Source organism: Mus musculus, chromosome 9, assembly GCF_000001635.26.
Source record: "Mus musculus strain C57BL/6J chromosome 9, GRCm38.p6 C57BL/6J".
In the NCBI taxonomy this organism is placed as follows: domain Eukaryota; kingdom Metazoa; phylum Chordata; class Mammalia; order Rodentia; family Muridae; genus Mus; species Mus musculus.
In genome coordinates this window covers 31392875-31418684 of record NC_000075.6, presented here as the reverse complement: position 1 = coordinate 31418684, position 25810 = coordinate 31392875, and the positions used below count along the sequence as shown (strand labels likewise).

The 25810-nt window shown below is 44.4% G+C and overlaps 1 protein-coding gene across 7 annotated transcripts in view; it reads right to left on the bottom strand.

The window, feature by feature from the left end:
• Nfrkb (nuclear factor related to kappa B binding protein) overlaps positions 1 to 25810 on the bottom strand; it is a 35172-nt gene that overhangs the window by 2649 nt on the left and 6713 nt on the right. Inside the window, exons 4-23 of one of the 7 annotated variants that reach the window (XM_006510218.2) lie at positions 23855 to 23982; positions 22188 to 22362; positions 21548 to 21685; positions 20892 to 20965; positions 20041 to 20125; positions 19356 to 19536; positions 18638 to 18746; positions 17982 to 18108; positions 17682 to 17747; positions 16550 to 16629; positions 16407 to 16450; positions 15611 to 15671; positions 15056 to 15230; positions 13028 to 13134; positions 9289 to 9412; positions 8761 to 8840; positions 8407 to 8621; positions 8048 to 8318; positions 7296 to 7508; positions 3901 to 4668 (exon numbers count right to left, since the gene is read on the bottom strand). In XM_006510218.2, the coding sequence (XP_006510281.1) occupies positions 3901 to 4668; positions 7296 to 7508; positions 8048 to 8318; positions 8407 to 8621; positions 8761 to 8840; positions 9289 to 9412; positions 13028 to 13134; positions 15056 to 15230; positions 15611 to 15671; positions 16407 to 16450; positions 16550 to 16629; positions 17682 to 17747; positions 17982 to 18108; positions 18638 to 18746; positions 19356 to 19536; positions 20041 to 20125; positions 20892 to 20965; positions 21548 to 21685; positions 22188 to 22362; positions 23855 to 23982 (3221 nt within the window). Of the gene's footprint in view, positions 1 to 3900; positions 4669 to 7295; positions 7509 to 8047; positions 8319 to 8406; positions 8622 to 8760; positions 8841 to 9288; positions 9413 to 13027; positions 13135 to 15055; positions 15231 to 15610; positions 15672 to 16406; positions 16451 to 16549; positions 16630 to 17681; positions 17748 to 17981; positions 18109 to 18637; positions 18747 to 19355; positions 19537 to 20040; positions 20126 to 20891; positions 20966 to 21547; positions 21892 to 22187; positions 22363 to 23854; positions 23983 to 25810 lie in introns of all 7 variants that reach the window. The other 6 variants (XM_006510219.2, XM_030244286.1, NM_001359654.1 and 3 more) reach the window with 6 other exon arrangements.

The following is a 25810-nucleotide window of genomic DNA, read 5'->3' as shown; positions in this document are numbered from 1 at the left end:
CTGTCTGTCTGTCTCAATTCAGTCTTCCTGCCTTGGCTTCTGCAGTGCTAGGACTCCAGGCATGCACCACACACTCAGCTAATAGCCTGGGACTTTTAAACAATGCGGGCAACTCCATTTTCTGTGTAAGTAAAAGCCTTTGGAGACAAAGGGTGCAAGAGTATAGTTTCAATAGGAAATGTCCCCCACTGGCTCATACACTGACTGCTGCCAAGACTAATCTGAAAGAAGACAGACACTTTCAGGAGAGGTGAGGCCTAGCTGGAGAAAGCAGCCAGGGGGAGTATGATCCTGAAGGCTAGCTTGATCCCTCAGTCTGGTCGTTGCGCCACTGGATGCTCCCTCTCATGAGCTGAGCAGCCTGAGACATGCTCCTACCACTATTATTCTCTGCCTCATCACTGGCCCACAATCGACAAAGCAAAAGTCTGGGCTAAAACCTCTATGACCATGTCCTGAATTCATCTCCCTAAGTTGTTTATGACAGGATTTTGACACAGCAATATAAAATCTGACAGAGGGCTGGTGAGATGGCTCAGTGGGTAAGAGCACCCGACTGCTCTTCCGAAGGTCCAGAGTTCAAATCCCAGCAACCACATGGTGGCTCACAACCATCTGTAACGAGATCTGACGCCCTCTTCTGGTGTGTCTGAAGACAGCTACAGTGTACTTACATGTAATAAATAAATAAATCTTTAAAAAAAAAAATAAATAAAATCTGACAGAATATAATTCTCAAAAATTATTTTTTTTTACATTTTTATGTTTGTATTTTACCTGAATGTGTGTATGTGCACAACACATGTGCCTAATGCCAGTGAAAGACACGAGGGCACTGAATCTACTGGAACTTTAGTTATAAATGGTTATGAGCCACTATGGGGATGCTGGATCCTCTGGGTATAATTCTTTATATACTCCTGGATCTGTAGAACTTTTCTGTCTAGATCCATGAAGAATGCTGGCCTACAGCTTTTCTTTACTGCAATGTCTGCATCTGGTTCTGGTGTGAGGATGGTGCTGACCTCACAGTCAGATTAAGTGATTCTACTACTCCTACAAAAAATTTACACTATTGTGACATTCTTTCTTCCATAAGCATTTGGCAGAATTGGCCATGGAAACTCTTCACTAGTTATAGTTCCTATATTAAGTATTAGCTCAATTTATGAGAAATAAGTCAACTGAAATGACCCACTTCTTCCTTACATAACTTTTCATTTTGTATTTATCACGGAAACAAACAACTCTATACCTGAACCACAAAGTGTGTGTTTACCTGGCAGTCCTAGATCCTGAGCCACTTGGATTGATGAATCCTATCTGTCTAGGTGTCTATAACACATGATATAGTGCTGGGAACTCAGGAACTATATGGTGAGGAAGGACAGAAGACCGCTAGTGTTAAAGGGAAAATGGACAGCACCCCAGTGGAATGCAGGCTTACCTGGGCAGGCAGCAGGACAATCTGATAAAAACAAGTCATATTTCTCCAGAGATAAGGAAGGTTAGTTAGGGGACACTAATAACAAACTTGGCCAAGTAGAAAAAAAAATCTAACCCCAAAGTTAAAAAGGTCCAAGAAGAAAAGGAGACTGGGAGAGAACGTGTACACATGGGAGTGCAGAGGTCCAACAGCCCAGGGTGTTAGAGGAAAGAAAGAACACTATACCATTAGGGGTCTAGTTTCTGATGTTTGGTTAGTAATAAAAGTTAATATATTTTCATCTTTGCTTAAGCAAGGCACACGTACAAAACATTTAAAGCATTAAAGAAAATACTGATAAAGTAATAAGAGAATACTAAATACAGGCTTAAGAGGTAAGAGAGCTGCCTATGTGTATGCATGTATCTATGTTTCATTGCCTCCAGCTAGGAAGGATAGCCTTGTTTTACTATCTCAATTCAATGACAAGAGCAGTACCCTAGCCCCACAGGAGCTGGACCCTAAAAATAGATGGACTACTTGGGATATGTTGTTCTTTCTGACACCATGTAGAGTGATGTCTCTGGAGCTACCCATGTGTACTGCTAATACTGTCTACCTTCCAGGTACAGGTGAGATTTGGCATCCAATGACTTTATAATAAACTGTCTAGTTTCTGATGCTGATTTTCCTACAAACTCTTCAGAGTCCTCTTCTCCCAACCACAAGAACAGACACTTCTCCTGAGATGTTGCTCTCATGTTATCTAGGTATCAAGACAACTTTCTTAGTTTTTCTTTTTTATTATTTTACTTTTTCATACAATATGTTCTCTCTTCTCCAAATTCTACCCACCCAACTTCATATTCTTTCTCTCTTATAAAAACAAATTTAAAGCACAAAAACATTAAAAATGAACAAAAATGAAAAAAAAAAAAAAGAGGTAAGAGAGCACACTGGGCTCAGTGAATGTCCTGGAACTCAGGAAGCTAAGGTGCTCTGTCTACAGAAAGCTCACGTCAGCCAGGAACATAGCAAAATCACCAAGAAAGAAAAGAAACAAAACCGAACCTAAGGTAAGATCAAAGGAAAATATTTTTCTATAGCAGTATGGCTAAAAGCCAAAGCCTTGAGCCCACTAGGCAACCACACTACCACTGAGCTACTTCTCCAGTTCCAAACTGGAAGAAAATACTTCCTATGCACATAAAAATATGTAGCTGACAGTCTTTTTGGCAGCACAGTTAATGTCAAAACTTTCAACACACATTATCTTACAGTAGACCACTGCTGTGGCGCTAACAGCGGTGGAAACAGACCCTCAATAGAGCTGATGGACAACTACTACATCACTAAAAAGGACATGGTCGATAGCTGAGACATTCTTAACTACATGCACACGCATGGAATGCTCAGGATAAGGACTAGAAGGATAGATACATTATTCGTTAGCTCTTGTAAGAACACAACACCAGAAGGGAAAGGAAACTTTGTACTTTACCCTATACTTCTGATACTGTCCTTTGTTTTTAATTTGGGGGGTTGGGAGTGGGAATGTTAAGACAGGGTTTTCTCTTGTGCATCTTTGGCTGTCCTAAAACTAACTCTGTAGACCAAGCTGACCTCAGACTTAGAGATCCATCTGTTTCTGCCTTCCACATGATAGGAGTAAAGGTGTGCACCATCACCTAGTTCTTTGTAATCTGTATGTATGTATGTATGTACGTATATGTGTGTGTGTGTGTGTGTGTGTATATATATATATGCATGCATGCTACACTTTTGTAAATTGCATTCCAAAAACAATAGCCTAAATCTGTAAGTCAAATGGAGTGATATGGATAGTTCTCAGTCTCCTAAGGGACAGGGGCTGACCCTAAACAACTTCCCCTTGCTGGTCTTACATGCCTGCAATCCCAACACGTGATGGACTGAGACAGAAAGAGCAAGCAATTTGTAAGGAGCAAGAGTCAAGACCAGCTTAGACACATAGCAAATTCTAAGCCAGCCTGGGCTACGTAGCAAAACCCTGTTGTCCTGGCTCAGTTTATACCAACTTAACACAAACTAAGTGCCATCTGAAAGGAGAGAACTCATCTGAGAAAAATGCCTCCAAAGTCCCAGCTGTAAAACGCTGCCTTAGTTATTGATGGGGAGGGCCCCAGCCCATTTTGGGTGATTCCATTCCTGAGCTGGTGGTAGTTCTGGGATCTAAAGAAAGCAGGTTAAGCAAGGCAGTAAGTAGCACCCTTCCATGGCCTCTAGGGTCCTCTCCTGATTGAATTCCTGTCCTGGCTTCCTTCAATTATGAATAGAAATGTGGAAGTGTAAGCCAAATAAAACAACCCTGTCCTCCCCAAGTTGCTTTTGGTTATGGTGTTTCATCACAGCAAAAGAACCCCTAAGACACGCGTCTCTTCCCAGAACAGTTTCTTGAGCAGAGGGCTAAAATCTTTACCATCAACATTACTCACAGACTGGGATGTGGACACAACTGTAGTGTTAACAGGAACCTGTCGCACGGTGGGGGCTCCAGTCCCGATGCTGATGGGGGTGCTTGTTGCCCCAGAGGCCACAGCCACAGTCTTTGACACAGCGGCATTTATACTGGGTAAGGACACCGTTGAAGAATGGACAGTTCCAGACCCTCCAGCAACAGAGGCTCCTTGCTTTGCATGTGCTGCAACAGTAATGGTCTGGCCTGCTTTAGGGGGCATCACTCCCAGCCCCTGCACGATGCGGATTGTGGCGGCAGGTTTTGCTTCTGAAGAGGCCACTGTGTTCTTTCCCTTCTGATCTGCCACACTTACACCAAGAGCTGGCATCAAGCGAAAAGCTGAATTTGCAGTTTCTGTCGGCTTGAGATCAGGAGTTACTTTGACCACAGTAGTACCTGCTGGAGCTGATGAAGGGACACTGGCTGAAGGGGCCTTGGCAGGGCTGTCAGCCGCGTGGACAGGGTTGGAAGTAACATGCAAGGTAGCAGAGATGCCTTTGCCTGCAGTGCCACTTCCTGCTCCAAAGAGGTCCTGAGTCAGTTTGACTGTGGTAACCTGAGACTTGGCCAATGTGGCCATCATGTCTGGAGTGATTCTCAAAACCGTCTGGCCCTTGGCATCTGTGGTGATGGAAGAAGGCGGCAGGCGCAGTACATCCTTACCCTGGATACGGAAGTTTGTGGCTGTGAGTGGAATGCTGCTGCCTGTCTGGGGCTTCACACCAAGCTGTCCAGTGATCGACACCTAGATGGGAAAACAGAGTACAAAGAGATTCACAGTGCTAAACTGGTCATCAGCAAGACCAGGCAAATGTCTACCCATGGGCATACACTTCATGTATCTCTAACATTTCATTTTGAAAAACGGTAAACACAAACAAAAGTAAAGAAAAATGTAATAAGCCATATAACCTTTACCCAGCTTCAAATATCATTACTTTGTCAATCTTATCTGTCCTTTCCTGGCTTTATAAGGCAATGGAAGAGATTTGAGCTGGAATTTTCAGAGTTACCAGCAGCAGCATGGATACATGAGGTTTAATAAAGCAGACATGCCCTCACAAAGGATGTTAAATCCAGGGCCTCACCACTGAGCTACACCTACCAGCCCACACCATAAGAACTGGGATATTTTAAAGTATATCAAGATACATTATTTTGTGATTTTATATATATATATATATATACACACACACACATATACATACATACATATATATGTGTATATATATACATATATATATATATACACACACACACACACACACACATATATATATTATATGTGTGTGTGCATGTATGTGTGTGTGTGTGTATTTACAGAGGCGGGGAGGGAGACATAGTTATGTAACTTAGCAAAGGTTTTGGTTTTTTTTTTCCTTAAGCTAAAAACACTAACCACAATGCCCTCACCACGCAGCAAGTACTATCAGCACACACATTCCTGCCTGTCCTTCTCCATCTCCCTACAATCCTCTGGTATGCTAAATCCATCTATTTACAACAAGCCCACCAATTTTGAGCAACAGTGGTGCACCAGCTCCAAGAAGGGGGTTCTGGAACCAGACTTCCTGGATTCATCACTTACCAGCTTCACAGTGCCCAGTAAATAATAGCTTAACCCCTTTGTTCTACTCAATGCCTTTCTCTCAGTGTCCCTTCTACTGGATCACTGCTATTAAAAAACAAAAAACAAAAAACAAAAAAAAACAACAACAACAACAAAAAACAAAACAAAACAAAAAAAAAAAAAACAGGTACAAACGATACTGGCCATTCCAAAAAAAAAAAAAAACCCATCAAATATGATTGATTCACCTGCACACAACACTCTAATCCAAATTATTGCCATCTTTGTCTTTAAATTACTCACTTATTTATTTCCAATTCCTCATCTGCCATTCCCTTTAACAATCCATATCCTGGTCCTAGTCACATCTACTTGACAGTCACACACAGTGATAAGTCTCATCAATACTTTGTACCATAGCCCACCCAGGTGCTGCCCAATCTGCAGGCATACACTAATAATCTCTGTGTCCCATATGGTCCACCCTCCAACTTTATCCTTCTCATAATACCTACCCATTCCATCCATAACCCACAGGAACACTTTTTTTAGATTCACATTCAAGCTACCAGCAAACCACATAAGTTATGTTCACTTCTTACCACATCTAACAAATGCCCTCCAGACCTCTCACCTGGCCCGCTGCAACTGCTCTACATAGTCTCCTTGGTTTTATTCTTGCTCCCCAAAGTGCACTGTATCCAGTAGCTAGGGATTAACTGCAAACCAGTCCCACAGTCTGCCTGTGGCTCACCATCACATTTAAGTGAGCATCAAAGCTCAACACCATGTAAGCACTATCAACCTTCCCAAATGCACTGCTTGTGCACTAATGTGACCACAGTGACTCGGCATGACACATAGTGTTTCTGATGTAAGACACTTACTTTGCAGGTCTACACAGAAAGTATTCTATCTCCAGGTCACCATTATGTGGCACAGCAGCTTCATTCATCTCCTTCAAATCTCACCTCCTCAGAGAAGCCACTTCCCATCACCGTGGCAAAAGTAACCATGACACGGAATCTCCCCTATCTATCATCTCCCTCTCCTGTGACACATGAGCTCTAGCGAGGGGCTTAGTCTGTCTAACAACGCCTACATTCCCCAAAGACAGCATGCGACTGCTGAAGGGAATGTCTGCTTCTTCCTCTGCACACTGGCGTAGTTACACCACCTACCCACAGTGCCAGGACTGAGGCCTGACATCTCTAACCGCACAGTGGGGTAAAGCACGTGCTCTCATCTGCTCGAGTCCTAGATGTCAACTGGCTTCACAATTGTTCTTTACCCTGAGGCAGGGTTTCTCTGTGTGGCCCTAACTGTCCTGGAAATCGCTCTGCAGACCCGGCTGGCCTCGAACTCAGACATCCACCTGCCTCTGCCTTCCAAGTGCTGGAACTAAAAGCACATGCCACCACTGCCCCATGGCTTCACAAGTACAGAGATCAGACTTGCATATTCACAGTGAAGGAAAAAAACAAATATATACTCCACCTTTACAAACGACAAACTGAAAACCCTGCAGTAAAGTATGCCACGGGAGCTAACTGCATAAACTCAGGGAAACTGAAACATAACCCCAAATCTCAGCTACCAAATGCTGAAATACAAGGAAAGAGAAGAACATGAAGGCTGCTCTGCCTCTGAAGGGTCAGAATGTGGTACTCACCTGACAAGTCTCCAAACCAGCAGTCAAAGGTAACAAATCCTTCCCCATAGCACCCAAGCTATTCGGCAATGTCCTACACCATCAGTCATTTGCTGTAGCTTTGGGACCATTTAGAGTCAGGTCCACCTACCTGCTTGATGATGTTCTGTCCTGTGACGTTCTGAATAACGGCTGTGGTGGAGGCACTTGGAGCAGAGTTCCCAGGAGAACTCATGGCTGTCTTGCTCACGGGGCTGACTGCAGCCGGAAGATTCGTCACTGTGAGCCCTGTCTGCCCAGGTCCAGGCCGTTGCACAGAGGCTGCTGCAGTTTGCCCCTTGACTGGAACTGTTGCCATAACTGCCTAGTTCAGGATGTGAAGTCAAGAGACCAATTAGACACCAAAATACTTCCAGCCAAGGAAGCAGGGGCCCTACTTGAATTGACACCGCATTTCCTATATTTGTACAATGTTTGCAATGTTTTACATTCAACATCCTATTTCATTTCCTTATACTGAAAACAAAGGTGATTCTTCGGTTTTACATATAGGGAAGGAAAATGAGACAAAGACAGGACTCTGTCTTGAATCACAAAGGTATGGCAACAGCACAGTGGGAACTCAGAATCACAACCTTTGAAATCTCAGTCCACTTCTACAGAGCCTTGTCCAAGAGTGAAGGTCTTGTTTCCAACATGGAAAACAGAGTACCTAAAAGTACTTTCCCAGCTTTCAACATCTTCCCTGAAGCTCTGAACATTAGATGATTACTTCAATGAGCTTCACTGTCAACACCAACAATATGTGACTTCCAGGTCTTCAAGCTCTGCTTGTTTTGACTCATTAGTCTACCTCTAGGCCCACATGGCCCTGTATCCCAATGGCATGCAGCATCCATTTACCTGGGGTACTACTTTGGTTTGAGTAGCAGTGACTGGCACACGAATCTGTGGTCCTGCTGGCATCTGGGGTAGTGGCTGTGCTGGCCCTACTGACTGCTGGGAAACAGCAGGAAGGCTGGGCTGGGCTACCACCCGAACCTGGGGTAGTCCTGCTGAGCTGGAATGGCTGACAACCCGAGCAGTGGCCTGAGAACTGGGTGGAGTCTGGATGGAAGCTGGGGAAAGCATCGTCCCTAGCTGTGGCATTGTCGGTGAGGACACCAGAAGCACACTGAGGAAAAGCAACAGGAAAAACAAAAAGTCAGGATGTAAGTCTGAAAAGACTCTGAGGGAAGAACTGGGAAGACAAAGGTGCTTACCCTGAACTAGACTGGGCTGGCTCAGAGACCGTGCTAGAGCCACTTCTGTTCACCGCTGACACGGGTGGAGGAGAGATGGGGGTGGGCAATGCTGGCGTGGTGGGTGTTACAGGCGTAACTGGGGTGGGCGGCATGCTAGAGTCACTGAGGCTCATCTGGCTCTGCTCGGAAGGACCGCTAAGGCCCTTCGTGGAGCCCTCCTTATTACTGGACTTCTAGAGAAGAAAAAAACAATCTACCTTAGGCAACATGAACGAAGGCTCCCGAGGCACTGGGTCAGGTGAAAGCCGAGTATCTATGCTACGCTGTCTCACCACAAATCTCTACAGGAAATGCTCTTATGAGGTAACTTACCACCTTGGATGGCGGCTTGGGTTTTTGTTGAAGAGCTTTTCTGGCTTTAGCTGCCGCTGCTTGAGCTTGATGAATCCGTTCTATAAACAAGGATGTTATAAAATTTAGGAAATTTGACTTTGTTAAAAACCAAGGCCTCTCCAAGCAGAAGCTGTAATCCACTCACTTCTTGGAGACTGAAGCAGGAAAACAGTACGGTCAAGGCAGCCTGCTTAGACTCTCTCTCAAATCAAATCAAAACAAACAGTTGGTTGTGATTTGCACAACTGTAAGCCCAGAACTGGGATGACAAAGGTAGATCATCTCAAGTTCAAAGCCAGCTTGGCCCACAGCAAGTTCCACACATCGTCATAGCTGGCTAAACTGCAAGATTCTTTCTCAAAAACAAAGTAAGATAAGCCAGGCCTTGGTGGTGGACTGGATTCTTGTTCCATAACCCTATCCTAACTGAATCCAACAAACAGAATAATAGATATGGAACTGAAAGGCAGATGCCCCCCATTAGTCAGCATACTGAAGGCCTCATACCAAACTCTTCCTCACTCCGGTCACGATGCAGGTAGATCCACAGCTTCCGACCGATGTCATATTTCACACAAGGGTCTTTCTCATAATGCAATCGATCCAGTGCGCCACTCACCACTGTGTTCACCTAAGAACAGAGCAAAGGGAAATGTGAGACAACTCTAACCAGTAGCTACAAAAGCCAGAGAAAAAGCAGACTGGACCTCAACCTAGCTCTGTCCTACCACTGGCTCATCAATCACTCTGAAAAGAATGGTGTACAACTAAGATGCTAAACTCATCTTCACTGTAAGGATCCTGGGAACTAACTAACTGTAGAAACCTTTCTTTTGTTATAGAATAAGGAGGGCTGGAGAGATGACCCAGCAGTTAAGAGCACTTGTTGCTCTTCCAGAGAACCAGTGCTTGGTTCCCAGGATCCGTATCAGATGGCTCCAGCCCTGATAACTCCACCTCCAGGAGATTCCATGCCTTCTTCTGGTCTCCATGGGCACCTACACTCATATGGCATACATTAAAATAGGCACAGGTACACACAAAATTTTTTAAAAATGAATCTTAAAAAAAAAAGACATCTTGCTCTTGCCTTCTTGCTCCCTCTCTGTCCCCTCTCTCTCTCTCCACATGCTCATAACCAGCCTCTACTCCTCTATTCCTTCCCCCCTCCCCCTCTTTCTCTCTCTCTCCTGCCTTTCTCTATCTCTACTACCCTCTTAAGGTTCCCCTCCTCATGCCCTGAATAAACTCTATTCTATTAAAAGAAAGAAAGAAAGACAGACTGACAGACAGCTGTGAATTACCATGTGGCTACTGGAAATCAAACCTGGGTCTTCTGAAAGAACAGTATTCTTAGCCACTGAGCCATTTCTCTACCCACCTGGTTGTAGTATTGTTAATGGATTTATCTTATTATTCTTATTGTGTACATAATGTGAGTACAGCCATACATTTGCCACAGTGCATGTGTGGAAGTCAGAAGGTCACACACAGGTGGTTCTCACTGTTACTGTTCTGGCTGGTTTTATGTTCCAACTGATGCAAACTAGACTCATCAGAGAGGAAGGAGCCTCACTTGACAAAATGCTTCCATGAGATCTAGCTGTAAGGCATTTTCTCAATTAGTGATCAACAAAGGAGGGCTCAGCCCATTGTGGGTGGTGCCATCGGTGGACTGGTAGTCCTGGGTTAAGAAAGCAGAATGAGCAAGCCAGGGGAAGCAAGCCAGTAAAAGCACCCCTCCATTGCTTCTGCATCAGCTCCCACCTCCAGGTTCCAGTCCTGTTGGACTGTCCTGTCCTGTCCTGACTTCCTCTGGTAATGAACAAAGATGTGAAAGTGTAAGCTGAATAAACCCTTTCTTCCCCAACTTGCTTTTTGGTCATGGTGATTCATCACAGTAATAGAAACATTGACTAAGACAATTCCCATCTACCTTGTTTCTGAGGCAGAGTCTCTCTTGCTGTCTCTGCCTCATTGTGTATTCCAGGCTAGCTAGACCATAGACTCTAGGTAATTCTCCTGAAGTTTGAGGATGAAAGATCTGCCACCTCATGCAGCATCATATGTACACTCTTACCCACAGAACATTCAGGAGTTTATGCTGTCCAGGCTTCAAGTTCAAAATCCTCCTACTTCAGCCTCCCAAGGTAGCTGGTATTACAGGTACATGCCATCATGCCCAGCAAGTTTTTCATTTGATTTGGGGGGAGAAGGGTTGAGACAAAGTTTCTCTGTGTGGCTCTGGGTGTTCTGGACTCAAACTCAACCTGTCTTTGCTTCCCAGAAGCTGGGATTAGAGGCATGCACCACCACACCCAACTTACTCATTCTTTTTTTCTTTTTTTTTTAAGATTTTATGGTACAACTGCACAACTGGTGGTTATCATGTAGAAGAATGCGAATTGATCCATTCCTATCTCCTTGTACTAAGGTCAAATCTAAGTGGATCAAGGAACTCCACATAAAACCAGAGACACTGAAACTTATAGAGGACAAAGTAGGGAAAAGCCTCGAAGATATGGGCACAGGGGAAAAATTCCTGAATAGAACAGCAATGGCTTGTGCTGTAAGATCAAGAATCCGACAAATGGGACCTCATAAAATTGCAAAGCTTCTGTAAGGCAAAAGACACCGTCAATAAGACAAAAAGGCCACCAACAGATTGGGAGAGGATCTTTACCTATCCTAAATCAAATAGGGGACTAATATCCAATATATATAAAGAACTCAAGAAGGTGGACTCCAGAAAATCAAATAACCCCATTAAAAAATGGGGCTCAGAGCTAAACAAAGAATTCTCACCTGAGGAATACCGAATGGCTGAGAAGCACCTGAAAAAATGCTCAGCATCCTTAATCATCAGAGAAATGCAAATCAAAACAACCCTGAGATTCCACCTCACACCAGTCAGAATGGCTAAGATCAAAAATTCAGATGACAGCAAATGCTGGCGAGGATGTGGAGAAAGAGGAACACTCCTTCATTGTTGGTGGGATTGCAGGCGTGTACAACCACTCTGGAAATCAGTCTGGTGGTTCCTCAGAAAATTGGACATAGTACTACTGGAGGATCCCGAAATACCTCTCCTGGGCATATATCCAGAAGATGTCCCAACCAGTAAGAAGGACACATGCTCCACTATGTTCATAGCAGCCTTATTTATAATAGCCAGAAGCTGGAAAGAACCCAGATGCCCCTCAACAGAGGAATGGATACAGAAAATGTGGTACATCTACACAATGGAGTACTACTCAGCTATTAAAAAGAATGAATTTATGAAATTCCTAGACAAATGGATGGACCTGGAGAGCATCATCCTGAGTGAGGTAACTCAATCACAAAAGAACTCACATGATATGTACTCGCTGATAAGTGGATATTAGCCCAGAAACTTAGAATACCTAAGATATAAGATAAAATTTGCGAAACGCATGAAACTCGGAAAGAACGAAGACCAAGGTGTGGATACTTTGCCCCTTCTTGGAATTGAGAGCAAGGCACCCATGGAAGGAGCTACAGAGACAGAGTTTGGAGCTGAGACAAAAGGATGGACCATCTAGAGGCTGCCATACCCGGGGATCCATCCCATAATCAGCCTCCAAACGCTGACACCATTGCATACACTGGAAAGATTTTGCTGAAAGGACCCAGATATAGCTGTCTCTTGTGAGGCTATGCTGGGGCCTAGCAAACATAGAAGTGGATGATCACAGTCAGCTATTGGATGGATCACAGGGCCCCCAATGGAGGAGCTGAAGGAAGTACCCAGGGAACTGGGGGGATCTGCAACCCTAAGGTAGAACAACAATATGAACTAACCAGTATCCCTGGAGCTCCTGTCTCTAGCTGCATATGTATCAGAAGATGGCCTGGTCAGTCATCAGTGAAAAGAGAGGCCCATTGGTCGTGCAGACTTTATATGCCTCAGTACAGGGGAACGCCAGGGCCAAGAAGTGGGAGTGGGTGGGTGGGGGAGTGGGTGTGGGAGGGTGTGAGGGACTTTTGGGATAGCATTGGAAATGTAAATGAAATAAATACCCAATAATAAATAAATAAATAAATAAATAAATGATTTCATGGTAGGCAAACACATACAGCTCGCTGGTAAAGCATGTTCCTGATGTGTACAAGACCCTGGGTTCAACCCTCAATAGCATAAGACAAAAAGGTGTAACTTACATTTCCTAATAGTTTTTCTCAAATACATTCTGAAATGAAGCCAAAAGCTGTTTCTCTAACTCACCTGAGTGCTGGTGACATCTGGAGCCAGAAACTGAGAGTCCTTGAGCAGTTCACAGATCTCTGCCCGAGTGCCTTCTCCATTAGGCAGCCGAGCTGCAGCATCCCGAACTGACAGTAGAAAATGCAAAATCCAGGAGTCAAGCAAAGCTTCCAATGAATTACAACACCTCCTGACCTGCTCTGGTGGGGCTGAGCTCCCTAGGATAATGGTTCCTGAGCCTCACCGGCCCGGTCAGGGGCACACTGCCCTCTACTGGCCATCAACGCTGCACTGCACCTTCCTACAGGGTTAACACACCTATGGCAAAAGAATACCTTAGAATTGAATAAAGGGGTTCTCATTCCCAAACAGAAAATCACACTCCCATCTCCCAAGGAATGTTGTAGAAGAGAGGGTGAGAAGATTTTAAGAGACAGAGGTTAAGGAGAACTGATAGAAAACAGTACCTTTTGGACCTGACAGGGAGCTGTTGTCCTAACTCTCAAAAGCTGTGGTCACTACACAAGACCTGCCCAAGATCTATCTAGTCACTACTCCAGCATGGATAGGCGGGATCTGAAAGGTTCCATTTCTGACCAGGGCAGCAAGTCGGAGATAATGTCAGTTTTGTTTTGAGGAGAGTAGATTACCCATGCTACAGTGGACATACCCACACCACACCCAGATGCATGCAGGTGACACTAACTGGACTTAGTGGGATACACACAAACATACAATATCCATTTTTAGTGAAAAAGCTGGGAGGGTGTCTGGGAGGAGGGAGTAGAGGGTAGATTAGACCAAAATAATGCATTCATGTATACAGGGAAGGTGAGAGATGACTCAGAAGTTCTATACACTTGGTAAGAAAAGTAGATTAGCACTTCTTTCAGTTATCAACAAACATAAACCACATACTGCTATTATCATGCTATTACAATAGCAATCAAATACTTTTCATGATACAAGTGTAACATACAAAATCACTTACACTGACCCCCACTGGAAATAACAGAAATTAAAACACCTGGCACCTGGTCTTATCACTCAGTATCACAACACAACAGTTTTGCATTTAAATGTTTTAACAATTTAATAATTACTGAAATAGTATCGTCCTTTTCTGTAACTTAAAGTATTTTGAGAATTAAAATGCAAGGGGCTGGATAGCTGACTCAGCAGTTAAGAGCACTGACTGCTCTTCCAGAGGTTCTGAGTTGAATACCGAGCACCCACATGGTGGCTCACAACTAGGTGTGATGGATCTGCTGCCCTCTTCTGGTGTGTCTGAAGGTAGCTACAGTGTACTCATATACATAAAATAAATAAGTCTTTACCCTTCCCCCCTAAAGAAAAATTTTAAATGCAGGTGGGCTGTGGTAGTGTACACCTTTAATCCTAGCACTCAGGAGGTAGATACAGGTAGATCTCTGAGTTCAAGACCAGCCTGGTCTACAGATCGAGTTCCAGGAACAGCCAAGACTGAACAGAGAAACCCTATCTAGGAGTTTGGGGGGCAGGAGGGGAGGGGGATTCAAATGCATCATTTTAACTCTGAGGAGGACTCCATAGGTCTCACTACCAACGGACTCATGATACAAAGAATTCCTTGTTCTTTCATTTTCTGAGACAATGTCATTGTGTGGCTTCAAATTCACTGTGCAGCCTAGGCAGCCCTCAGATTTACAACAGTCCTCTAGCCTCAGCATCCTAAGAACTGGGGTCAGAGGTATGTGTCACTGCTCTCATGAAAAAACATCCTTTGAGAAAGCAAAATCCTATACCTAATGTTACTATTAGCTTGTGAACAGTTTATCAAAACGAAGATGACTCTAGAAAGAAACAGTGACTCTTGCCATCAATCTACCAGGGTAGAATCCACCCTGACATCTCTCAGCTTTGAAAACTTCTAAGACTGATTGATCTTCTAGCCTATCAATGGACAGAGTGAGCAAGGGGGTGGAGTTTTGTACAGGAAGTATCAATTTAATGTGAGGAAAGCTTTGGGTACAAATAAGAAAGCCCTAGTAATAAATACATGCTACATACCAAGAGACAGAATGGTGACATAGGCAGGCCGGTCAGAGCGCAGCAGTGAATGCTCACGAGCCTTGTTGAGGGAGGTCTCCTTGTCAAACACGCCCTTCACTGGCCCCACCACAGACTCAAAGCCATGCATGCGAAAGGTGAATGCCTTATGGGGTTGGCTATACCTGTAACGCTCCTACCAAAAAAAAAAAGGCAAAAAATTGCTATTTCAGAATTAGTGGAGTTCTCCCTAGATCGATCCCTTAGATCGATCAAATGAGACGTCAATACAAGGAGGAAAGGAGTGACCTCACAAAGAACAGTGACCAACCGTAGTGGGAAAAGACAGTCCACAGATGGGCACCCAAAATATGATAAGAAAGGAAAATACATTTTGCTAGCTGGTAAAAAAGATAGTCAAAAGTTTTCTTACCCTTTCACCAAACTATTTCTACCCCAACAAACAGCCTCGACCAATGAACTATCTGGATTGAAGGCTCTGAACCCCAAGGAGTTGAGATCAAGGAAAGCCAGGCTCAGTGCTTCTGTGTCTACTTACTTCTAAGGAGATCTTACCTGTTCTTGAAAAACCCGTTTCTCCTCTCCTGTGCTAGGCCGAACCACATAGTCAGTTCTTCTGGAACATAAAGAATTCTGTGTCATCCGAGAGCAAGAAGGACCATTAGCCCCTTCCTGGCAGTGGTAGAATTCCTCTCTTTCAGAAGTACTCACTCCTGCTCAGTCTGCTCTCCAGCTCCTACCACAGAAACCCGACTGCTTTCCCACATTGCCCTATTCTTAGGATCGCAAGGGTTTGGAATAAACACAGCGAGGGTGGCACCCTCACCTCTGTTTTTCAGCACTGTTGAAAGCCAGCTCAATTTCAAAACAAAAAAGTCACTCTGGGGGAACAAAGCATTTCAAGTCCTGAGTGGGTTTTCTGCCTTCCAAAGAGCCCAGAATTTGAGTTCTAAACCCCCATTATGTGAATGGATATGTGTAGAGTGGGGGAGGGTGTGTTTGTGGGTTACACTAAGGCTGGTCCTCTGCACTGTAATGTGAGCAGGTAGGAATAGGAAAATGAGCTGACTTGGAATGAAGAACACAGTACTACAAGTCAAGGATATGAACATCATGACTTCTTCACAGGCAGACCATCCATCTTTAGAGACCACTGCAGTCAGGAGCCATTCTTACTGAGAGCACATGTGCCCTCCTCAAGTATGTTAAGGCATATGAGTCAGTGGACTTCTGGGTCTCAAGGGTCCATTACAGCTCTAACACACGGGAGCATTGTCAGAAGATCCAGAGCAATCTCAAGCTACGACACGGCTTCCCAGGCATCCACCCACCACAAGAACAATATACTCACACTCGAGGGACAGGTGTCATGGCATCTGAGCTGTCTTCATTTTCCTGAAGAAAGGAAAAATCATTACCAGGTAAATGGGCTAGAGAGTTGTCACTAACTTAGGGGCTCTAACAACCCAAGTAGTAAGAAAGTAAGAGACATACCTTACAGAAGGCCTGGTCTTTGGTTTCCAGCCACAGGTGGAAGAGAGCAGCTAATTCCTTTTCATTATCTTGAGATTGACCTATGGGGTGAAGGTGGGGCACACACAGAAAGAAAGAAATGTAAAGGATTATTCAGAATCCTGCCTCCTCTTTACCAGCTCTACCTATGTCAAAAAGAACCTGTCAGAACCTGTCACTGGCCCTTCCCACACGCTCGTGCCTCTCCTCACTGCCTGGCTAAGCCCCAGGACGTCACTCTTTCAGATCTTTCATTCAGCAAGTATTGAAAGAGTAGCCACTGTGCAGCAGGCAGGTGCATCAAGCTGGGATCACGAAATGAATTCACTTTCTGTCCTCAGAGGTCACGTCAAGTGAGTAATGAGGTCATATAAACAGAGCCAATTCCAGAAGGTAATGCATAGGATGCTACAAAAGTTTACGCCAGGGAAGGACCCTGCTCTTGTAGGTGAGAAAATTCACTCCTCACACTGGCACAGCAGTAAAAAGACCTGCGGCAAGAAGCCTAAGTCGTCACGTGACCTCTTCCTAAGTCACTTTACTCAGATTCCTAGCAGGGTAGCTGGCTCATGATGGTACCCACATCTCTTACACAGGCTACAACCACCATGGGATCAGGACCACAAAGGCAGGCTATGTCAGAAAGGCCAGCTCTGCTCTCAACACAAAATCACAAACTACTTCAGTGATCTGCACTCTGGCCTTTGCAGTACACCCAACCATCAGGCACCGGGTGAGTGCAAGAGAAACAAGCGATGGGCAGAGGACGCCACAGTGAGTACAAGATGAAGAGCCAGCACTGCCACAGCCATTGGACCCTCACGGGTCATGTGTGCTCACACACATAATCTCCCTGCTCTCCACCCTCCACACGTGCAGTGGATGTGAGCCCACTGCTCTGGGGCCACTGTCTCCCTTCCCCCTACTTTAACAAGAAATATAGTTCCTCCTCAGAAACGCTAAGGCACATCTCCATGCTTGCCTGGCTCTCTAGCCACTCCTCTCAGTGACAATCTTCCCATCATTGATTCCTCTCATCAAGGAAAAAAAAAAAAAGCGGGGGTGGGGGGGTAGGCAAAACAAAACAAACCTCTTCAAAGTCTAGACTACTTACCAAGCAATTTCCACTGCTGGGTTTTCTCTTTGAATTCAACAAATGGAGAGAAACTAGAAGGAACCGCTGCAAGAAATAGATCGCATGAACAAGCATAACCCTTACCTTAATACAGACACAAGACTAACACAGACACAAGCTCTGGCACAGCTCGAGTTGGTTTTGTTGTTGATGCCGTGTGTGTATTTCTGTGTGTCAGAAAAGACACCTAAGGTGTGTCTGATGAAAATGGAGAAATCTAGTGCAAGAATTTAGACAAAAGAGGGAAAACATGATAAAATTTCACAGACAAGACCTCACCTCGGCTTTCTCCAGCAAGATACTGCAGAGCAGGCAACACCAACTCAGCCCAGTTGGGGGCAGCAGAGAACCAGCTGTTGAGGGAGCTGGCTGGAGAAGACTGCCAGTCCAAAACTCGATCCTCCAGCTGAGGGAGAGGAAAAGATGGACCACAATTAAGTTTCTCTTTTTTACCAACAATTCCAAGATGTCAGAGCAGGGCGTGTATATCCAGTTTGCCAAATTCCTAAATTAGCTGCAGTGCTGTACAAGGAACCCAGCTGAGTCTACTTCCCACAAGTGCTGTTTGCTTTGTCAAGGTGACACAAGCTAAGTCATCTGGGAAGAAAGCCTTTCTTGAGGGACTGCCTCCATCTGATCTCTGTGTGTGAGGCATTTTCTGGATTAGTCATTGCTATGGGAGGCCACCCCTGGCCATGGTCCTGGGTGATCTAGAGAGCAAGATGAGCACTCCATGAAGAGCAAGTCTGTAATCCTCCATGTTATACCTCATGTCCCTGAAGGCTGGACTGTAAGCTGAAATAAACCCTTTCCTCCCCAAGTTGCTTTTTCTACAATCTTTATCATAGCAACAGAGAGCAGGCAGAACCAGAAGCTAGAGACCACTCAAGAGCATGGCAATTACAAAACTTTAACAGCATTTCTAAAACTCTTACCATAGGAAGGCTAGCCTGACTTTCCAGCAGCAAGATCTCTAACAGAAGAGAGAAAAAACTGGAAGATATTTCATTGATTCCAAGGCAAGGCTTGATGTCTTCCAGGGGTCTAACAAGCAAGGAAGAAAATGTAAGCGTTTGATGTCTGGGTCCCACACAGTAAAAGGTGAGAGCCAATTCCTCCAAGCTGTCTTCTGACTTCCACATATATAACAAATACACATGCATATGCACCACACCCCCACACACACACACACACACACACACACGCAAAACACACACACATACACATACATACACAACACACACACACACAGACACACACACACACCACACACGCAAAACACACACACATACACATACATACACAACACACACACACACACACACACACACACACACACACCACACACAAAACACACACACATACACATACATACACACCACACACACACACACACACACACTCTCACGTATGTACGTTTTGGATTTTTTAATGTAGGAATAATCAAAATGACAAAGAGCACATGCCAGATTGATTCAGGTTGTAAGCACAAGAGCTCAAGAGCTTAAGAAAAGAGAACACGGTACATGTTCCCAGCAAGATCTCAGAGCTCACTCAGCACATATAATCAACTCACGTAGTCTCAAGACTGGCTCAGCCCATGCTTAACTCCCTCCGCCGGCCCAGTGCAACCAGTTATATCTGCCTACTCACTCCTCCTTGATAGACGATATTGCCAGGGGAGAGGGGGCCTGTGAGAGAGTTGGGACCCCTTCAGTACTGCTTAGGGGCTCAGCCAGATCCTCTGCTTCCGACTTAATCAACTTTATTTTCTTCTTTTTCTTCTCCTCCTTTTCCTTCACCTTTTTTTTAAGAACAGCCAAATCATACAAGGCTGGGAACAAGGGAAACACATACATACAAGTCACAAAATTGCATCATGAAGTGACAGGTCTTAGCTGCATACCCTTCCCCAAAGCCTGTCTAAAGACTCAGTAGTAAGACACTTAAGTTTTTTTGAAAACCAAACTCAGTGAGTGACTTCTAATTTAACATCTAATAATAATGCTGTGCTGATTTGGTTTGATTTCATTTTATGAGGTCCTAGCTTGCCCTCCAGAGCACTGGGATTAGAGAGGGCTGTGTGTGACACCCAGCTTTTACATGGGTGCTGGGAATACAAACTCTGATCTTCACCCTTGGACAGCAAGCACTGTATCCACTGAGCTCTCTCCCCCAGGCCCTGCTGTGCTAATTTTAAATTCAGAGAGTAATTACAAAACAAAGGTGGTTAGCATAAAGGAGGCTATGGTTCCACTTATTTTTGTCACATAGACAATATGCCACACAATTTAACATCAGAAGTCAGGTATCTAAGAGGGGACCCATAGTCTTTTACCTGCTAGGGAGCCCTTCCTGCCGGCATTTACTCGAGTCATGATGTCACTGAGGGTCAGGTCCCCTGTCAAAAGGTCTGGGTGATCCTAGATATGACATCAAAGATCTGGTTATAAAGGTCTAAAAAAGAACCCAGAATTGATAGTGTCTGTGACAATTTACCTAATAAATACAGTATGTTAGGGATACCTGAGGTAATCATGTTAAATTAAAATATATAAAAATACCAACTACTTACTGCTCTTCACAGTGCTGAAAAACCTGGCTCCCCTTCCTGCTACAGGGTAGCTGCAGGTCATAAAGCCCTCTGCACTCTTATTTCACATGGTCATACAACAATCTTAATACTAAAATACGTCTCCTGAGGACGTAAAAGACAAAACTCAATTTTCTTCGGCCCCTGCTCTTCCTACGTCACCTCTCTCAGATGGCTCTGTCCTCTGCAGTATGTTTCTCCACCTTGATGTATTGTCATATGGAAATGGCAGTGGGGGCCACACAAAATACAAAGCACGAAGCTTGATTCTTGGCTCTGCCACATATGGCTACAGGACCAAGGATAAACTCAGCCTCTGGGAATGGAGGGGAGGCCATATTATCACATACCAGTATAACCACAAGACTGAAGGAAGCACACATTGTCAACCATGCCTTGTAAAGTCAAAGTACTTGACTGGCTTCTCATACCTCTGATGCTAAGTAGCCTTTCTTGTTGCTCCTGTCTTTGACAGTGAAAAATAACAACAACAACAACAAAAACCCCACAACCCAGGCACTAACTAAAACTGTCTCAGGACAAATCAGAGGCATCGCACTGAAAATTACAAATGGCCACTCCCACCACAATCTTACTGGTTGATGTTTCCGCTTCTCATGGTGCTTCTTTAACATTAACTTCAGGTCACTGTCCCCCAGTTCTATTTTATCTGAAAGTAAATGAACCAAACCACATGGACCAGGTCACTCACTCTTAGATGGAGCTCTTAGATCTGCCTAGTCACTCAGATATTCAAAAGCACCGAGGCCTCTGGTCCCACTGTGCCACTAATTCTGTGTGCTATAAGCAGCACAAGTCTTCATAACGCCCCAGGGTCAGCAATCCATCATTTTTTTTATATATGAACCAATAAATGGTTTCAGTTACTTAGCAGACTCATAAACACGTCCGAGAGGCTAGGCATTCTCCTTCGGTTCCTATTCTGAATCCAAGTTCTTTTTTGTCTTTACAGCCTACTGACTTGCTATGGGTCTGGCTACACATTCTACTGACAGTTCAAGCACGATTTTGCTTTCTTTAACCAAAAATAGCAACTGATCAGTTTCTGAGAATGACTTCAAAACAAAGGAAAGCAGGGACACCTGCACGGTGCCATAGTTCTTCACATCTCCCCCTTCTAAGTAGCACTGCTGTTTGGTGTCAGGCCAAGAATCCAGTCCCACCTCCTTAAGGAACTCTCACTTTACACCATGATGTCATGAAGCTGCAGTAGAATCAGCTCGGTTCTCACCTGCAGTTTTCATATCCGTGGTGGAAAGCGTGGGCACCACCCTCAGGGGCACCGCAGGACTAGGAGAACGTGCTGGAGAGCTTGGAAGCCATGAGCTGAGATCTTCAAAAGAAAATTTTTCTTGTAAATCCAACGTGGCTGTGGACTCCAATAGGGGAGATTGGGTAAGTGGCCATTTGGGTTCAACAGGGCTAAGCCAACCACATGGAGGCCAGGGTTCCACATTCCTTTCTGACCCTTCCCCAGATGAGCTGGAGCACACATTTAAACGGCTCTTCCAGGAGAGAGACTTCAACAGAGTGATGGGGTCGCATTGCAGCAGGCCAACAGTCACTACTACTCTCCTGTAAGGGGAAAAGCAGTTCTCTCAAGTGGCACAATGGGACCAGAGGCCTACTGTGCCAAGTCCCTGTCCTGCAGGAATCTATCCAAGACGTTCTATCTAACCTCGGTGCCACACAGCACAAGAATCAAAAGGGCATGGAGTCACTCCCCAACAGTGTCTCAACAACTCAACCACCAGCTGGTAAGCCCCATTCTCCACCCCACCAAACAAGACAGAGGGCCCATTTACTGGGAAATATATGGCTACCACTGGCTCCAAAACCCTAGACTCCCAGAAATACCCAAGGACACTCACCCTCCTCATCAGAGGACAGAGCAGTGTCCCCACATTCCTCCTTCACTTCCCTCAAGACTTTCAAGTAACGCTGCTGGGTCCGCCACTCCCGCTCCTCGGGGCTTCGGGACGGTGAATGGTGCTTGTGTGGAAAGGGAAGAGCAGGGCCACTCCTACGAGCCATCTCCAAGAGATCCTATTGAAACCAAACGAGGGGCCAGGTCATCACCAAATCTTGCCTTTTGGACAGTCTGTAAGTCCATGTTTTACCCTCTTCAATGTTTAAAAAAAGAAAAAAAGACAATTCTCCCCCTCCAAATGACATAGAAATATATACAGACATGATTATATACAATAAAAAGTACCTAAAGTCTGATCATTCATTATATAAAAAGACAAATCAAAATCTGAAATTTCTTAAGTACCAACACGACATCACAAAGTGAAAAATACTGCACTGTATCGTGTGTGCCACAGACTGAAGCCCAAACACAATAAATGAACACTGAAAATATGGTATACCATTACCTTCAGGCTCCAGGAGTTGCATATTAAACCTAATTTTGTTTACAACTGTTTTTTGCCCCCTCCCAAAAAATACATAAGTATTCCAAAAATCTAAAAGAATTCTGAAATTCAAAATATTTCCAGGGGCTGGAGAGATGGCTCAAAGGTTAAGAACACTGACTGCTCTACCAGAGGTCCTGAGTTCAATTCTCAGCAACCACATGGTGGCTCACAACCATCTGTAATGGGATCCAATGCCCTCTTCTGGTGTGTCTAAAGACAGCACCTATGTACTCACATATGTAAAAAAAAATTTTTTTTTTTTTTTTTTTTTTTTTGGTTTTCCGAGACAGGGTTTCTCTGTGTAGCCCTGGTTGTCCTGGAATTCACTTTGTAGACCAGGCTGGTCTCGAACTCAGAAATCTGCCTGCCTCTGCCTCTGCCTCCCGAGTGCTGGGATTAAAGGCATGCGTCGCCACAGCTAGCTATAAATAAATTTTTAAAGAAACAACTTCTGGTTGTAAGTAAGAAAGAAACACTCAACCTGAGTTACATGGTGAAAAATACCCCACTTTAGTATTGACCTGCTTCACTAAGAATTAATACTTATACTAAACATCTAGGTATTTGTATACAAAGCCTCAAAGAACAACTTAAAGAAATCATTAAAGGGCCAGTGAGGTGGCTCAGAAGGCAAAGACACTTGCCGCCGAGCCTGGCAAACAGACTCCAGTATGTTGTCCTCTCTGCACCACACGTGCTCTGCGTGTGGCACACGCACACCTACACATAAGCGCTCACTTGCAGTAACTTCTGTCCCAGAGAATTATCAAACTGGTAAGGAGCCTGAGGCTACCAAATTCTATGCTGTGCATATATGTGACAGAATCAGATCAGTATGTACTTCACATCAACTCCAAAGCATCCTAGATACCCTAAAACCCATGATGAGGCTGCAAGCCTTTGCTGTACTTCGTAAATACTGATCCCAGGAAGCACTTTGTTTTTCATGTTTTAACATCTCTGGAATCTAAAACCCTCACTCATAAAAGGACAAGACAAAGCCCAACTTCTGTCAGTGGTTCTTTTGGCCTGTCTCAGATCACGTGATGCCATGATACTGACCAGGTCACGCCCATTCTGTATACCATGTTGTATACCTAGCTCCGAGCAGTACTTACACTCCTGGAAGCAAGAATCTGTTTCAGCAGCCGGTGGAAATACTGTTGTTGGGAGTTGAGATACCGCTTGTACTGTGACTTGAAGCAGAGCTGACGATACTTGACCACCTCAGGGTTAAAGTGTCCATCTTAAAAACACAGAGGTACAACTGTATATGCATAAGTCCATACATATGTAGTGAGTATATAAGCAATGTGGTTGTAGCACATAAAGAAAACTTGACTATTTAGGAAAGACACCTAAAGATAAGACCCAAGGAAGAGAGAGACCCAAAAATAACAGAACAGTAAAAATAAATAAAACAAAAAACAGCTCAGTTAAGGTTACTCATAGTAACCACAGTAACAATTATCTTCAGCAAAACTAGAACTGCACTACAGTACCGAGTCTGAGAAATACACAACAATCCCTAGCCCCACCTCTGTGTCTTGTTTGTATACTTACCACACAGTAACACTGCATGAGGGTGCACAGCACACTGCCCATCTCTACAAGGACCTTACGCATGGAACCTTCGAAACCCTGCCAGGGTCCTACCCTGTATTGCCACCAGAAATCTGGGCCATAATCAGATTGCTAACACCAACGGTGAACTCGTATTTAAACTAATAACCCATCAAAGGGAGACAAGCAGCCATATATGGCAGTGTGCCTGACACCCCAGGAATGTGGAAGGTCAGGCAGGGTTATAAGCCCAGGTTAGGGCCATCCTCACTGGACAACCAAATGAGGACTGTCTCTTACAAAAATGAAGAGGGTTTGGGGCTGCAACTCAGTGGTAAAATATTCACCTAGCATGTACGTGAGTCTTAAAATCCTCAGAATAACAAGAGATTTGAAATGATAGGCCTGTTCTTTCTCTCCAGTCTTCAGCCACAATCAGGCATTCCAGTTTAACAAGACTCAAGAGGCTAACGCTGCCCCTTCAGACCAATCTGCCAAAACAAAGACACCCAAGAACAAGGAAGGAAGAGGCTTCTGGTCTTCTGCACAGGTCAGAGAACAAACTGTGATCTAAGAGTGACCTCCAATTGCCTTGCAATGTCCGAAGTAATCGCTGATTCAGGCAAAGACCATTGGTGGAGAGGAACCCTAGATGAAATGAAAGCTTCTAAGAAACAAGCCTTGATCCCAAAGCACCCCCAACAAACGACTTGACGAAAAAAAATTGTAAGAACCCCTATACTCAAGAATTGCAGGGGCTGGCAAGATGGCTCAGCGGTTAAGAGCACCGACTGCTCTTCTGAAGGTCCTGAGTTCAAATCCCAGCAACCACATGGTGGCTCATAACCATCCGTAATGAGATCTGATGGTGTGTCTGAAGACAGCTACAGTGTACTTACATATAACAATAAATAAATCTTAAAAAAAAAAAAAAAGAATTGCAGCAAGGCATTGTGGTCCATGCCCTTACCACAAGCAGAGAGGTGGGTGGATCACTGTGATTTTGAGGCCAGCATGGTTGCAACTTTACCAAGTGAACACAGGTGACCACCATTCCCAATGATAGGAAACTGGTACCGTGTGCCTCTTGAGATGGTACAGTGGGAAGGAAGGAGATTTCCCACATAACATTGTTACCAAAAGCACTTGACACAAACCTAATATGGAAGCAATAAGACAACAAATTCCCAGAAAGTAGAAGTGTACAACAAAAATCAGCTGTACAAATACAACAAAGCCTGCCTGTGTCCAGAAAAGAAACAAGCATACAAAATCCTCCATACACAGAACTAATAGACAGACACAAATCAAAACACACTGCATGCTCCCTGAGGATGTTATGGTTTTAAACAGCAACTTACAAAGAGATTTCAGGAGCAGTTAAGAAAATAAATGTGGGGGCTGGAGAGATGGCTCAGTGGTTAAGAGCACTGACTACTCTTCCAGAGGTCCTGAAATCGATTCCCAGCAACCACATGGTGGCTCACAACCATCTGTAATGGGATCTAATG